Raw genomic sequence first — 15,625 nt, forward strand, 5'->3', positions numbered from 1 at the left:
ACATCCCCCCCAACACACACCCCACACACACACCCCACTCCCTCACACACACCCAAATACACACACCTCAGTGTAGTTTCCCTGCTTGCTGTAGATCGCAGACAGCAGGCGGTAACACTCTATACAGCTGTTGCTTTTTGAAATGATACCCAGGGTCATTTTTTCAGCTTCTTTTGCGCGGCCTGCCATCGCCAACACCTGAGCCTGAAGAGACAGAAAAGGAAAGAAAAATATCATTTTTGTGTATCCGGCACCACAATATGTCTCAGGCGCTGATCACAGCACAGGGTCTGTGGAGACTTCATTACACTGCTCCAGTCTGGGAGCTGTGTGCCAGAGCACCTCATCTCTCACAGCCTTCAGAATACACTCCAACCTCGCTATAACATCCTCTTTCACGACAAACTTTCACATATAACGAGCTAAGTTCATGTCCCCCGCCTTTAATGACAACTCAGAAAAAATCAGTGTCACATCCACGCGCGTTGGTGCTCGGCGCGCACGTGCCACGCCATTAGGACTAATTACCATGCACCTGTTCCAGATTAGAGCACAATCACAACATGTGCTTATAAGGACTTTATAAACACACAGACTTGGCGAAGTATATGTGCTGCAGCTAGTATCTCACATTACCAAGCCTCATATCTGTGTATTGCCTTTCAGCTTTTGACTTTGTTTTGTGTATTTGGGCTCCGCCTTTCGTCTTTGTCTCCGCCATTCTGTTTATGCCTCGTTTGACCATTGCCTGTTTCACGACCCTGCCTCTGTCTTATGTTTTTGAACTTTTTGCCTGCCTGTTTGTAAATAAACAAACACTCTCCCTGCAGTTACATCCGTCTTTCACCTGCTTACATGACACACTGAGCCATGCGCTCCTCTTCCCACCGGAGACAAACAATAAGTAAATAAGTCAAGTCTGCAGTCAAGTTAACAATACGTCTTAACGCCATAAAACAACGGCTTAACGAGTTTCGCTTAGGTATCGATCACTAACAATTATCGAGAACGGTGATCAAAGGATCGATAAAAGGACAGAATGACTGCTGACAACGCTAAACGTAACACCTAATTAAAGCGTCCCGGCAGCATTTTTATACCCCCCACAGCACGACATAAATGACATCATCTGTGATTTTCAACACATGAATGAACTGAATGGTGAAGATTTAGAACACATAGCAAGTCAGTGGGTGGACACTGACAGCGATACACTGGTCACCTCTGTCATTTCCATAACAGATGAAGAAGTCAATCATCATCGCCTCCGTTCGCGATCCTTTAACTCGGTCAATGAACTATGATAGTGACTCGGAAGGAGAAATTCGTGATCAGGAGAATGTGCATAAAATTTTGCATATAACGTGTGTTTGGTGTGACAAGCGAGTCCATTTCAGTGTTACGAACTTTTCTTTATCACAAACTATTTTGACGTCCCCCAAGGAGTTCGTTATATCGGGGTTACAGTGTACGTAATAACAGCACAGTGACATCATGCCAAACCTCTTCTTTTTTCTAAACACAAACCACTTAAAGTTCAACACACACCCTATAAAATCTTATCAGACCCTCATTTCGGATCAATGCAAATCCAGTTTGTTGTTCCACAATACATACAGGATGTTTTTTACGCCAGGATTAAAAGACTGTTAATAACTGAGCTCTCACCAGAGCGAGCCAGATGTCCTGGTTGTCTGGCTGCAGCGTCGCGGCCTCTCGGTACAGCTGCAGAGCCTCCTCATAGCGGCCCGTGTTATAGTATAGCGCTCCCAGAGGAGTCAGGATATCCACCTTACGCACCACCTGCAGTGCCCTGCACACACACACACACAGGCTTGTACACGAGGTTCTCACTAGCAGTGGGCGATATGACAAAAAAAAAATTCACATCGTAATTCTCAAAAGCATTTCTTAAATACACAATATGCATCATGACAAAGGTTTGCTTCCAAACTGCAACACTAGTGTTTCTTATAAAAGAAAACTGCAAATAATCTCATCTCATCTCATTATCTCTAGCCGCTTTATCCTGTTCTACAGGGTCGCAGGCAAGCTGGAGCCTATCCCAGCTGACTACGGGCGAAAGGCGGGGTACACCCTGGACAAGTCGCCAGGTCATCACAGGGCTGACACATAGACACAGACAACCATTCACACTCACATTCACACCTACGCTCAATTTAGAGTCACCAGTTAACCTAACCTGCATGTCTTTGGACTGTGGGGGAAACCGGAGCACCCGGAGGAAACCCACGCGGACACGGGGAGAACATGCAAACTCCGCACAGAAAGGCCCTCGCCGGCCACGGGACTCGAACCCGGACCTTCTTGCTGTGAGGCGACAGCGCTAACCATTACACCACCATGCCACCCCACAAAAACAAATCTAATGTGAATAAATAATTAATATAATAAATAGTTAATAAAATAATAAATATATATATAAAAAAAGATTATAAATGATATTACAATTATAAATTATAATGTGTAAGTTGTGCTAATAATAATAATAATAATAATAATAATTATTATTATTATTATTAAAACAAATCTAATGCTAATAAATAATGAATATAATAAATAATTAATAAAATTATATATATATATATATATATATATATATATATATATATATATATATATATATATAATGATTATGAATGATATTACAATTATAAATTATAATGTGTAAGTTGTGCTAATAATAATAATAATAATAATAATAATAATTATTATTATTATTATTAAAACAAATCTAATGCTAATAAATAATGAATATAATAAATAATTAATAAAATTATATATATATATATATATATATATATATATATATATATATATATATATATATATATAATGATTATGAATGATATTACAATTATAAATTATAATGTGTAAGTTGTGCAAATAATAATAATAATAATAAAAACAAATCTAATGCTAATAAATAATGAACATAATAAATAGTTAATAAAATAATAATTAAAAAATATATAAAATAATAAATAGTTAATAAAACAAATCTATTGCTATTTCAAAAAAATAAACATTTATAAAAAGTATTTCGACTTATAAAAAAAGAAATATCTTTTAGAGTAAAACGTATTTTTTTTTTATTTTACAATTTTAAAAAGATTTAAATACAAAATGAACATCATAGCTGCTTCCAATGCTACAGAATGTAATTATTAAAAACTTAATTAAGTGAAAAGATCACAACATCTCAGATATATTTGACATAACTGATCTCACTCAAAGGACGCTAAATGACAATACAGGAAAACGCTCAGGGTTGAGCTGAATATGGAAACAGGATGCCAAGTTCATGAAAGTGCAATGTGCTGTACGTTCGCTTCCACAATTAATTAGTGCACTTTCACATACGCAGTGTTTCATCTGTTAAAATGGAGCCCTGGCGTGTTTTCCTCCTCCGTGCGGTTCGTTAGGCAAGTGAGAACACAGTGAGCACACTCGGGTGTGGACCAGAACAACCAGTCTGAGACAAAATAAATTGTCTGTTCGCTTCCAAGTGAACTTTAGCGCAGTTCGAATGCAGCGAGGAAGTGAATCGACTCAGGAAGTGAATCAAACCCCCAGGAGAAATTAAAGTGTTCGAGAGATTTTGACCCATGGTACTGTCAGAGTCAGTGAAATCACAAACCTCACTCTGATGTGTGATGTGAACATTAAGTGAAGCTTTTGACCTGTATCGAGATGATTTTATTCCCTGCACTGCTGCTACATGATTGGCTGACTAGATAACTGCAGATGTTCCTAATAAATAACACGACTAAATATGCGATGTGGTTTAGAGACTGCTCCTGAGCAGATCTGTGTTTATGGACTTGGTATCAGATTATCTGTAATTTATTATCTTGAATCTGGTTTACGGTGCAGTGCAAACCCACACTGATGTTCACTCCTCTTCCCTTTTTTCACTCCCATTCCCTCATTGCTGTTTATTTTGTAAAGTTGGTGGAACCGGAACATCTGGTTAAACACCAGCCATCAGTCATAGACACTTTCACTGAGATAAACCACTAATCTCTCTAATACTATCAAATAAACCCTTCACTTCCTGTTTATTTATAGCTTACATTAGCTGTGGATGAGCTGCCTTTTTTATTTCATGCCTGACATTATTACTTCATCCACTACTAACTTGATCCTGGCCCTAATCTGAGCGTTTCATATCTCTGAACGACTCTTCAGCTTACCGTTTATACCAGATCTCGGCCTCTTTGCTACCGTTAGAGGAGCGCAGCAGACGGGCCAGATTCACCATGGCAACGTAGTGAGAGGGCTTCAGCTGCACGGCGTGCTGGTAATGAACGGCCGCTCGCTCGCCATCACCTGAGAGAGAAACACGAGTGTCAGGTACTGAAACTGGGATATCAGTGTGTGATCAGACAGATAGTACAGCTAACTCTAAAACTACTGGGAACAGAATACAAACAACAGCCACGTAAACAATTAGAGGTGAATTCACTGATGACCTTATCTCGAATGAAAATAATAATTCTAAAAAAATCATAAAACCTTACAGCTGTATAATAGAAAATTTGCTTCAAAATACAGCAAAACTATTGGAGCCCGTGTAGGATACATAAGGTAATGCAAAAATCAACTACTAAAATCTTTAAAAAAAAGAAAAAAGAAAAAAATGATTTACAGTAACACTACTGAATCCCATACAGGATACATAAGGTACTGCCAAAAAAAAATTCATCCATTAAAATCTTAAGATAGATAGATAGATAGATAGATAGATAGATAGATAGATAGATAGATAGATAGATAGATAGATATGACTGCTTTTTTTAGGGTTGGTCTCAGGAAAGACTTTAATTCTTTATATTTTAATTTATTCTTTTTTTAAAATATAAGAATACATTTTTAAAATGTAAAGAATACAAAAGTCTTTGCTTTCTTAGGATTGCTCTCAGGAAATACTTTTTTTATTCTTTATATTTTAAAAATTGATTTTATATATATATATAAAATATTTATTTATTTATTTATAATATAAGAAAATATTTTTAAAATATAAAGAATAAAAGCGTCTTTTTTTGGGTTGTTCTCAGGAAAGATTTTTTATTCTTGATATTTAAAAAAATTATTATATATGATTTAAAATATAAGAATACATTTTAAAAATATAAACAATAAAAAAAGTCTTTCCTGAGAGCAATCCTAAATATATATATATATAAATTTAAAAAAAATTATCTGAATGTTTGTCACTGGAACACCAACACCTCTATACAAATCTCTCCAATCTCTCTGGAGGATACAGTACGAGGATCAGAGCTGCTACTTTTGACTGAAGAGACGTTATTCAACAATATTCTACGGCATTGTTCAATACTTGATTCTCATTTGTCAACTATGGCATTCTACGGTCTTGTTTCTGTATAACAGCCTGCTGCTATGGACCATGTCATTAGTGGAAGCAATAAAATTACTTACAAAATCAATAAAATCATTTCTAAAATCAGTATTTTGTCAAATTATTGATTTCTTTAGTAAATGGCCGTGTTTATTTTGCAATAATGACCGGCTTGATGTAAAGCATCCCTTTACTTCAGTTTTGGGGTGCCAATATTTTTTGAAACCAACTATCCAGTGAGTATTCATTTGTGCGTCTTTTCATGTAGGGTGCCAGTAATTCCGGAGGAGTGGACTGTAAATGTGGATTTGCTGTCGTTGAGGTACTGGGATGATTTGGGGCACTGACCCGTGTCCACGAGGAACACGCCGTAGTTGTTGTGGAGGTCAGAACTGTCCGGACAATTCTCAATGCCCTTTGTGTAAATCTCATTCGCTTCTGTGAACCGCTTCTGCAACCACACACACACACACACACACAATGCAACAGAAACACACAAGACTGATGTGAGGAATAGAAAGGCGTTAGGATGAACAGATAGACTGAGAGGAATAAAAAGAGAGATGGAGAGACCTGGTCAGCGTAGAGCGAGGCTAAACTGGAGTAAGCGTCAGCAAACTGGGGTCCAAAGCGAATCGATTCCTTGAGCATGTGCTCAGCTTTTTCCTCCTTCCCCTGTGACCTGCACATCATCGTTCCACTTATTATTCGAAGAACAGGAGCTACAGTCATGCACATGTCCAGTACCGTACTTTGCATAACAGAGGGGAACCGTCAGGGCCTTCTAGGTCTTCAGAGAAGCCCAAACATATCAGCATTTCAAATGTTATATCTAATTTCTTTCATAATTTCATTATAATTATTCTCTTCTCATTCTAATTCGGCCTCATTTTCTATCAGATTTGCTTCAGAAATGAAAGGGCCACTGTCCTGAAAACATTAAATTGATTTATCCAATGAGATTTGTTTGTTTGTTGTGTCTGAGAAGAGTTTAGAGCTGCTCACTCATTGGTTAGGACTTCATTGCCATGGCAGTGTATGTTTAGGTCGGAAGTGACAGATAATTTAATTAACCAATCAGATTTTGATTTATAATGAGAGGGAGGGACCAAAAACATATCACCCTCAGCCTACTCGAAGGCCAACGCGAGCTTAACCGTGAGTCGGTACCGTCAGTGCAGCAGTGAAGTCACCTTCCAGCCAGTGTCGTGTTCATCAGTAGTGTTAACGAATGCTAATTGAGGTTTTTCACCCACGTGACCAAGTCATGTGATGCATCGTTAGGCTGCCATTTTGGACGTCACGGCTCGAATCAGTTTGAATGCGAGGAAGGCGACAAACAAAAAACATAAAAGAAAAAGGAGCGAGATGCAGAAAACACCTTCACTATCCAGCGACGTAGGGCATTTACAGGGCGAGCAGAGGGAGAGGTATTTGCAAAAATTGAGGTTAGCAGGCTTAGAGAACGACGTTTACCTGCTTCCACCAGGATTGTTCACTGACGTACGGAAGTACACGAAGCCCTCGTCTTTACCTGACTTCGACCCACATGATCTGTATACCTATGTCGTTAAAAACCCATCGCCATACACAGGTATTGATCTGAAAGCGTACAAGAGTTTGGATGCCTACAAATATTTTGTGTCAGGCTGGGTAACATGCCTACATCAGCGGGTCGTCCCTGGAGCCGGTGGTCGCCATCTTATTACAGCTAAGGTTTGTTCACATTTTCATTTACTTTCGGTCCTCAGGATAAACAAAATGTTATTAAATGTCACTGAAATAACTTCTTAATCTGTTGAGACATGGCCCGTTATAAATTTGCTGTTACCAGGCAATGACCAAGAACTGTATTATTAGGGTCGGTGTCTGTGTTGTAGCAGTGTACTAGCAGCTAGCTGTTAGCACTAGCTAATGTCAACATCATAGTAGCTAGTATGTTACTGTAGCAATGTTTACGTTCAGTCATTTGGATGACTGTTAAAACCTTTCAGTCTCAAGTTTTTCCTTTACTGTATTTACTAGTTTACTGTAATTATGATCTGGCAGCTATTTACACCGGATCCAGTGTAAATAGCTGCCGGAGCGCGCTCCGGCTTGCTCCCCCTCAAATTAAGCAGCGCGCTCCGGGAGCAAGCCGGAGCGCGCTGCTTAATTTGAGGGGGAGCAAGCCGGAGCGCGCTCCGGAACCTCGGCCGGAGCACTCCGGGAGCAAGCCGGAGCGCGCTGCTTAATTTGAGGGGGAGCAAGCCGGAGCGCGCTCCGGAACCTCGGCCGGAGCACTCCGGGACCAAGCCGGAGCGTGCTGCTTAATTTGAGGGGGAGCAAGCCGGAGCGCGCTCTGGAACCTCGGCCAGAGCACTCCGGGAGCAAGCCGGAGCGCGCTGCTTAATTTGAGGGGGAGCAAGCCGGAGCGCGCTCCGGCAGCTATTTACACTGGATCCGGTGTAAATAGCTGCCGGATCATAATTACAGTAAACTAGTAAATACAGTAAAGGAAAAACTTGAGACTGAAAGGTTTTAACAGTCATCCAAATGACTGAACGTAAACATTGCTACAGTAACATACTAGCTACTATGTTGTTGACATTAGCTAGCTTGACCTTCAAAATGGCGGACACCGGGGCGTCACGTGACCCTGTGACGTCAGGTGAAATACCTCAATAAAGCAGTCAGGCCAGTGCTATTGAGAGCTACAGGCTAATGACCGAGAAACTAAGGCCCTGTCCACACGGCAACGGATTCAGGTGAATCTGATAAAATTTTTTATCGTTTCGGCCTGGCGTCCACACAGCACCGGCATTTTGGGTGCCCCAAAACGAAATCTTTTGAGAACGGGTTCCAGAGTGAAAAAATCTGGCAACAGAGCCGTTGCGAAGTCGTCTGGATGAGTAGAACGGATTTGTTTACGATGACGTCACAATCACATGACTAGAACAAGCAGCACTCTCGCGCGCATCATTCGTAACAACAGAAATTGAAATTGTTTACACATTAACCTGACTGACCTGCCAGACAGACAATTTACACCTGCTCTGATGAACAGAAAGTACAGCCTTCCACACAAAGCAACAGTTACCTGAGGCAGAGGGGAAAAGGGTCAGAAGACCCTTCAACAGACTGTTTTGTATGAACCACTGCATTGCATTCACTTTTGTATACAGCTTTTCTTTTAAATAAACAAGTAACTGAACCATTTCTTGAATTTCTTTTTTTTATTGGATAAGACTGCTTTTCAAAATGTTCACACACAATATAAAAAGTTATATAAATTATAGTGCTGTCAAGCGATTAAAATATTTAATCGCGATTAATGTCGCGACTGTCATAGTTAACTCGCGATTAATCGCAATTTAATCGCACATTTTTGTCACATGAAAAACCATTGTAATTCTCTTATCAGCATAAAAAAGTGAATGGGCTTGCTTTGTACCAATGTTTTTTTTTTTTTATTGCAGAGCATAACACGTCTTGCCACAGCCACTGCAAAGTCGGGCTGGAGCCGCCGATAGGAAAACGAAACCTAAGCCGAGCACCTTGGCTCGCGCGCCCTGCCCGCGCTGGTTCTTTGGGGGGAGGGCAGAGGACTCTGGCTGTGCGGGGCGTGGCATTACAGTCTAGCTGCTATCGTTTTTCTAAGCAAAGTCTCTGTTCCAAGTTCCTGGCAGTTTCAAAAGCTTATGAAAAACCTACATCATGTCACAGAGCGTTAATCTCGCGATAAAAAAATTATTGCCGTTAAAATTGAGTCAAGTTAACGCGTTAATAACGCGACATTTTTGACAGCACTAAGAAATTATATAAAAATGCTTTTCAAAATGTTCACACACAATAAGAAAATTAAGTTATATAAAACTATGCACACTAATAAAACTAATTTGTACACACAGAAGGCACGATTTCCTCGCGTAGTCGCAGCCATCTTCTTCTTGTTGTTGTGTGTTTGTTCCTGTGAGTGCACTGAAAAAAATGGCCTGTTAAATTAACACAAAAAAATCTTGTACATCGGTTGCACTTATTAAAATCATATCCACTAAGACCAATGAAGTCATGTTCTGTTTGACTGAACATGACTTAATTGGTCTTAGTGGATATGATTTTAATAAGTGCAACCGATGTACAAGATTTTTTTGTGTTAATTTAACAGGCCGGGCGGCACGGTGGTGTAGTGGTTAGCGCTGTCGCCTCACAGCAAGAAGGTCCTGGGTTCGAGCCCCGGGGCTGGCGAGGGCCTTTCTGTGTGGAGTTTGCATGTTCTCCCCGTGTCCGCGTGGGTTTCCTCCGGGTGCTCCGGTTTCCCCCACAGTCCAAAGACATGCAGGTTAGGTTAACTGGTGACTCTAAATTGACCGTAGGTGTGAATGTGAGTGTGAATGGTTGTCTGTGTCTATGTGTCAGCCCTGTGATGACCTGGCGACTTGTCCAGGGTGTACCCCGCCTTTCGCCCGTAGTCAGCTGGGATAGGCTCCAGCTTGCCTGCGACCCTGTAGAAGGATAAAGCGGCTAGAGATAATGAGATGAGATGAGATTTAACAGGCCATTTTTTTCAGTGTGCTTCACGCCGGATAGAAGAAGGGGTTTATGCGTGTAACAGACGTTGCGTTGTGTTGTTCACCAGTCTTTTTATTCTGAAGAAATGAGACACAAATACACTGCAGAGGACGGGCTGCAAACGTCCAGTGGCATTGGCGCTTACATTTCCAAAACGAACTGAAAGAGGCCAGCGCCTCGTTCCCATAACTACCTGCGCTCTTAAAGGGCCAGCGCAGAATTTCCCCACCACTACACACAATGGCAAGTGGAAAAAAATAAACCCGTTACATGCGCATGCGTCCTACTTCTTCTTCTATTGTTCTGGTGTCTCCGATGGGACCGTCTTACAGCGCACGTAGAGGTGTGGCATGTGTATTGCATCGTTTTCAGCAAGCGTTGCGTTGCCATATGGACCTGATATTTTACTGATCCGTTGCCCATGTGGACGCGATATTTTTTTTACCCACTAAAATAAAAATCTCGTTGCCGTTGTCGTGTGGATGTAGCCTAAGATTTCTGACTCCAGACTCTTCTTCCACGCTGCACGCTCGCTACAGTATTTTTCACTCAGACTTAAGTATACATTTCCCTGTGTAATTTACTGAGTTACTTTTAAAATCAACATCGACAGCTACACACAGCGGAGCGACCTGTCAACCTGATGCTAATCCCTTACAAAATCCTTTACCCTGTCGCTTTTTTGGTGTCTGGCTAAGTTTTGGCTGAGCTCAAGTCCCAGCTCTAATAGTAACGGTTCGTCACTGCTGCATAAGTATTCACACCCCCCCACACACACACCGTATACACATTTTATCGTGTTGCAACCTGGAAATGAAATGGACTTAACTTGTGTTGTACATCATGATTTGACACAAAACAGGCCGTGATACTGAAGATATGTTTTTAATGGTGCTCCTTTAAGATCAGATTTTTAACATTAAAACCCTGATTGATACTGTTACAGAACCTTTTATCCGTTTGATAAACAGCATTATGAAAACCAAAGAGCTGTGAATTTGTCGTCTGAAGGCTGAAGGGAAACAAGAAGCGGTGAAAAGCAGCTTTTAGCATTTATGAGCATTTCGAGCCTCGGGGTGAGTTGATATTAAACATTTATAAACTGAAAATTTTCCTATTTCCTCAAGAGTACAGTGTAGTTAAGCTTCGGATTTTGTCCCAAAGTGACAGTCCTGAACTTTAATTACACAACATTCAGAGACAGTCCTGCACTTGTATCTATCTAGCATCTTATTTCTTTACTTATTCTTTTAAATCTTATGTAATTTCTCTTTAAACTGCATCCGACCGACCTTACAGTCTATTTCAGCATGAACTTTTTATTGTTTTGGTGTAATTTTCTCTTCAACAAAGGTCAAGAGGGTGAATATTTATGGAAATCAGTGTATCAGGATGTGTGTTACTTGAGAAGGTTGCCCAGGTTGAAGAGTGCACGGTTGTGTTGGGGGTTAATGTCAAGAGCTTTTCTGTAGTACAGCTCCGCCTCCTTTGTGTTGTGAGTCAGTGTGCCCAGGTTGTTCATGGCACTGGCATGCCGAGGGTACAGCCTAGAGAGGGGGGGGGGGGGGGGGGGGGGGGGGGGGGGGGGAGACAGAGTGCGAGTGAGAGAGTGAGAGAGAGAGAAAGAGACAGAGAGAGTAAGTGAGAGAGAGCGAGTGAGAGAGAGCAAGAGAGAAAGAGAGTGCAAGAGCGAGAGACAGGGGAGAGAGAAAGACGGGGGAGAGAGAGTGAGTGAGAGAGAGCACATGAGAGAGCAAGAGAGAGAGAGCGAGTGAGAGAGAGGAAGAGAGAGAGCACGGGGAGAGAGAGAGCACGGGAGAGAGAGAGAGTGAGAGAGAGGGGGGAGAGAGAGTGAGAGAGAAAAAGTGCAAGAGCGAGAGACAGGGGGAGAGAGAAAGAGGGGGGAGAGAGGGGGAAAGAGAGTGAGAGAGAGCAAGAGAGAGAGAGGGGGAGAGAGAGTGAGTGAGAGAGAGCAAGAGAGAGAGAGAAAGGGGGAGAGTGAGTGAGAGAGAGCAAGAGACAGAGAGAGGGGGAAAGAGAGTGAGTGAGAGAGAGCAAGAGAGAGAGAGGGGGAGAGAGAGTGAGTGAGAGAGAGCAAGAGAGAGAGAAAGGGGGAGAGTGAGTGAGAGAGAGCAAGAGAGAGGGGGAGAGAGAGCAAGAGAGAGGGGGGAGACAGCAAGAGGGGGAGAGAGCAAGAGGGGGGAGAGAGCAAGAGAGGGGGGAGAGAGCAAGGGGGAGACAGCAAGAGAGAGGGGGAGAGAGCAAGAGAGAGGGGGAGAGCAAGAGAGAGGGGGGAGAGAGCAAGAGAGAGGGGGAGAGAGCAAGAGAGAGGGGGAGAGCAAGAGAGAGGGGGGAGAGAGCAAGAGAGAGGGGGGGAGAGCAAGAGAGAGGGGGGGAGAGAGCAAGAGAGAGGGGGGAGAGAGCAAGAGAGAGGGGGGAGAGAGCAAGAGAGAAGGGGAGAGCAAGAGAGAGGGGGGAGAGAGCAAGAGAGAGGGGGGAGAGAGCAAGAGAGAAGGGGAGAGCAAGAGAGAGGGGGAGAGAGCAAGAGAGAGGGGGAGAGAGCAAGAGAGAGGGGGAGAGAGCAAGAGAGAGGGGGAGAGAGCAAGAGAGAGGGGGGAGAGAGCAAGAGAGGGGGGGGAGAGAGCAAGAGAGAGGGGGGAGAGAGCAAGAGAGAGGGGGAGAGAGCAAGAGAGAGGGGGGAGAGAGCAAGAGAGAGGGGGGAGAGAGCAAGAGAGGGGGGGAGAGAGCAAGAGAGAGGGGGGAGAGAGCAAGAGAGAAGGGGAGAGCAAGAGAGAGGGGGGAGAGAGCAAGAGAGAGGGGGAGTGAGCAAGAGGGAAGGGGAGAGAGCAAGAGGGAAGGGGAGAGAGCAAGAGAGAGGGGGGAGAGAGCAAGAGGGAAGGGGAGAGAGCAAGAGGGAAGGGGAGAGAGCAAGAGAGAGGGGGGAGAGAGCAAGAGAGGGGGGGGGGGAGAGAGCAAGAGAGAGGGGGGAGAGAGCAAGAGAGAGGGGGGAGAGAGCAAGAGAGAAGGGGAGAGCAAGAGAGAGGGGGGAGAGAGCAAAAGAGAGGGGGGAGAGAGCAAGAGAGAAGGGGAGAGCAAGAGAGAGGGGGGAGAGAGCAAGAGAGAGGGGGGAGAGAGCAAGAGAGAGGGGGGAGAGAGCAAGAGAGAGGGGGGAGAGAGCAAGAGGGAAGGGGAGAGAGCAAGAGGGAAGGGGAGAGAGCAAGAGAGAGGGGGGAGAGAGCAAGAGAGGGGGGGGAGAGAGCAAGAGAGAGGGGGGAGAGAGCAAGAGAGAGGGGGGAGAGAGCAAGAGAGAAGGGGAGAGCAAGAGAGAGGGGGGAGAGAGCAAGAGAGAAGGGGAGAGCAAGAGAGAGGGGGGGAGAGAGCAAAAGAGAGGGGGGAGAGAGCAAGAGAGAAGGGGAGAGCAAGAGAGAGGGGGGAGAGAGCAAGAGAGAGGGGGGAGAGAGCAAGAGAGAGGGGGGAGAGAGCAAGAGAGAGGGGGGAGAGAGCAAGAGAGAGGGGGAGAGAGCAAGAGAGAGGGGGGAGAGAGAGCAAGAGAGAAGGGGAGAGAGCAAGAGAGAGGGGGGAGAGAGCAAGAGAGAGGGGGGAGAGAGCAAGAGAGAGGGGGAAGAGAGCAAGAGAGAGGGGGAGAGAGCAAGAGGGAGGGAGAGAGCAAGAGGGAGGGAGAGAGCAAGAGGGAGGGAGAGAGCAAGAGAGAGAGGGGGAGAGAGCAAGTGAGGGGGAGAGAGCAAGAGAGAGGGGGGAGAGAGAGGGAGAGAGCAAGAGAGAGGGGGAGAGAGCAAGAGAGAGAGAGAGAGAGAGAGAGCGTACGGAGACTTCATTAAGTTGCTCCAGTTTTACAGCATCATTTTTCACTACAGCTCTCTGCAAACATCAAATGATGGTGATCACAGGAGAGCACTCGCTCGAATGATTTACAGCCAAAAACTAACAAACCATACACTGTATATCCGATTCATTTTTTTAGTGCTGTTGCATTTCCTCAGCTGCCTTCCAGCTCCAGGCTCCCAGTTTGATCCTGAACTCAGGTTACTGTCTGTGTGGAGTTCCTTTGCATGTTCTCGGTGTCCATATGGGTTTCCACACGGTTCTCCAGTTTACTCCCAACTTCCAAAACCATACTGGTTGGTAAATTGCACATCCTGCATTTCCCCTAGTTGTGAATGTGTGTGTGTATGGACTCTCCCGTCTCACAATTCTGAGTCAAAATGGAATAATTCTCAAAAATTTACCGTACTGAATTACCTGGAATTATAAATCTTATTTATTCTCAATAATTTAACAGAGCATAGAATTTTTTTCTTTTTAACCAGCACAGCTTTTAGCCTTAAGTGTCTGAATTCCAAACCGCTATGTTTGCATGACAGGGTGTATTTAATAGTTATTCCACAAAATCGAGTCGTACATGAGCTGATAGCCGACGAGGCACGTAGAACAGAGTCGGCTATAAGTCGTGTACGATGAGATTGAGTGGAATAACTGTTTTACTCTATCCACATTCACTGGATTTTGAGAAACAGAGCATTTTTAGTTTTATTTTTTGCAAATTCGATAAATGAAAACTTTATACAAAATGTCTGACAAAATCTTTTCCACTTAGCATGTAAACAAACCGGCGAAATGACAGGAGCAATTTGTGAAAAATGCTATGATGATAATTCTTGAAAAATAAAAAAAAAGACACGTTCTTACCATCAAATACTTTTATTCCATGTTTTGTTGCTTTTTTTTTTTTTTTGTATTTTTTGGGGTTTTGTTCTCGAGTAGTTTTTATTTCATCCTTGGTTGGTTCAGCAACACACCCCGCCATTTTATTTTTCTCTATTCACAGTATACGAGCTGATATCCTAGTAGTAGAGTAGCCAATCAGAGCGTGCAATTGCTCATATCCAGTGACTGTGGAGAGACTAAAAACCATTATCGCTTACTCTTTGTACAATTTGGAGCTCAGCCAATGAGTGAGATAGCTTCACTCTGATTGGCTAACATCCAACTTCATCATCCACACCCATGGATTACGTGAGCCAATCAGAGCAAAGCTATATACATATTTAAATTTAAAGGTACACCCACAAAATCAGCCTGTTTTATCCGAAGGGGTTTTCATGCCAAGCTAAAATGGCGTGAAAAAAAAAGAACCAAGACGGGATTTTTTCCTCCCCAATAAAAAAATTCACAAACTTTACAAAATCATCTCAGGGACAAAACCAAATATAAAATAATTGAAAATGGTATGTCAGGGGACCTTTAAACATCAGCGAGCGTCCGTGAAATTCAATCTCAGTTTTTATAAAAGCACCGAAAAAGAATGAAAAAGCTCAACAGTCCTAAAGAAAAAAAAAAAAAAAACAGAAACAAATGCCAGTGACAGTTGTGACATGTTCTCTCGGTCTGTTCATATTTCCAAAACACACACACACACACACACACACACACACACACACACACACACACACACACACACACCTGAGGGCTGTTTTATAGTGGTGAATAGCTGCCTGGTTTTGTCCTTTGTCCTTCAGGAAGTTGGCGTAGTTGTAGTGAACTTTTGCATTGTGAGGTAATGTTTGAATACCAGACCTGGGAGAAAGTGAAAAAAAAAGAAAAAGAAAAGAGAACAATTTCTATCTCTTTCAAAAACAAACAAAAGCCAAGACAGCTGCCCACATC

At 43.0% G+C, this 15,625-nt stretch overlaps 1 protein-coding gene across 3 annotated transcripts in view; it reads right to left on the reverse strand.

Moving 5' to 3' along the window:
* The window catches only part of tmtc1 (transmembrane O-mannosyltransferase targeting cadherins 1), a 163,527-nt gene that overhangs the window by 17,421 nt on the left and 130,481 nt on the right, over window positions 1–15,625 (reverse strand). For all 3 annotated transcript variants that reach the window (XM_060903388.1, XM_060903387.1, XM_060903389.1), the window contains exons 11-17: window positions 15,422–15,535; window positions 11,344–11,487; window positions 5,963–6,071; window positions 5,738–5,840; window positions 4,218–4,353; window positions 1,669–1,813; window positions 67–204 (exon numbers count right to left, since the gene is read on the reverse strand). In XM_060903388.1, the coding sequence (XP_060759371.1) occupies window positions 67–204; window positions 1,669–1,813; window positions 4,218–4,353; window positions 5,738–5,840; window positions 5,963–6,071; window positions 11,344–11,487; window positions 15,422–15,535 (889 nt within the window). The remainder of the gene's footprint in view (window positions 1–66; window positions 205–1,668; window positions 1,814–4,217; window positions 4,354–5,737; window positions 5,841–5,962; window positions 6,072–11,343; window positions 11,488–15,421; window positions 15,536–15,625) is intronic.

This window comes from Neoarius graeffei, chromosome 21 (genome assembly GCF_027579695.1).
Source record: "Neoarius graeffei isolate fNeoGra1 chromosome 21, fNeoGra1.pri, whole genome shotgun sequence".
NCBI classification, from domain to species: Eukaryota; Metazoa; Chordata; class Actinopteri; order Siluriformes; family Ariidae; genus Neoarius; species Neoarius graeffei.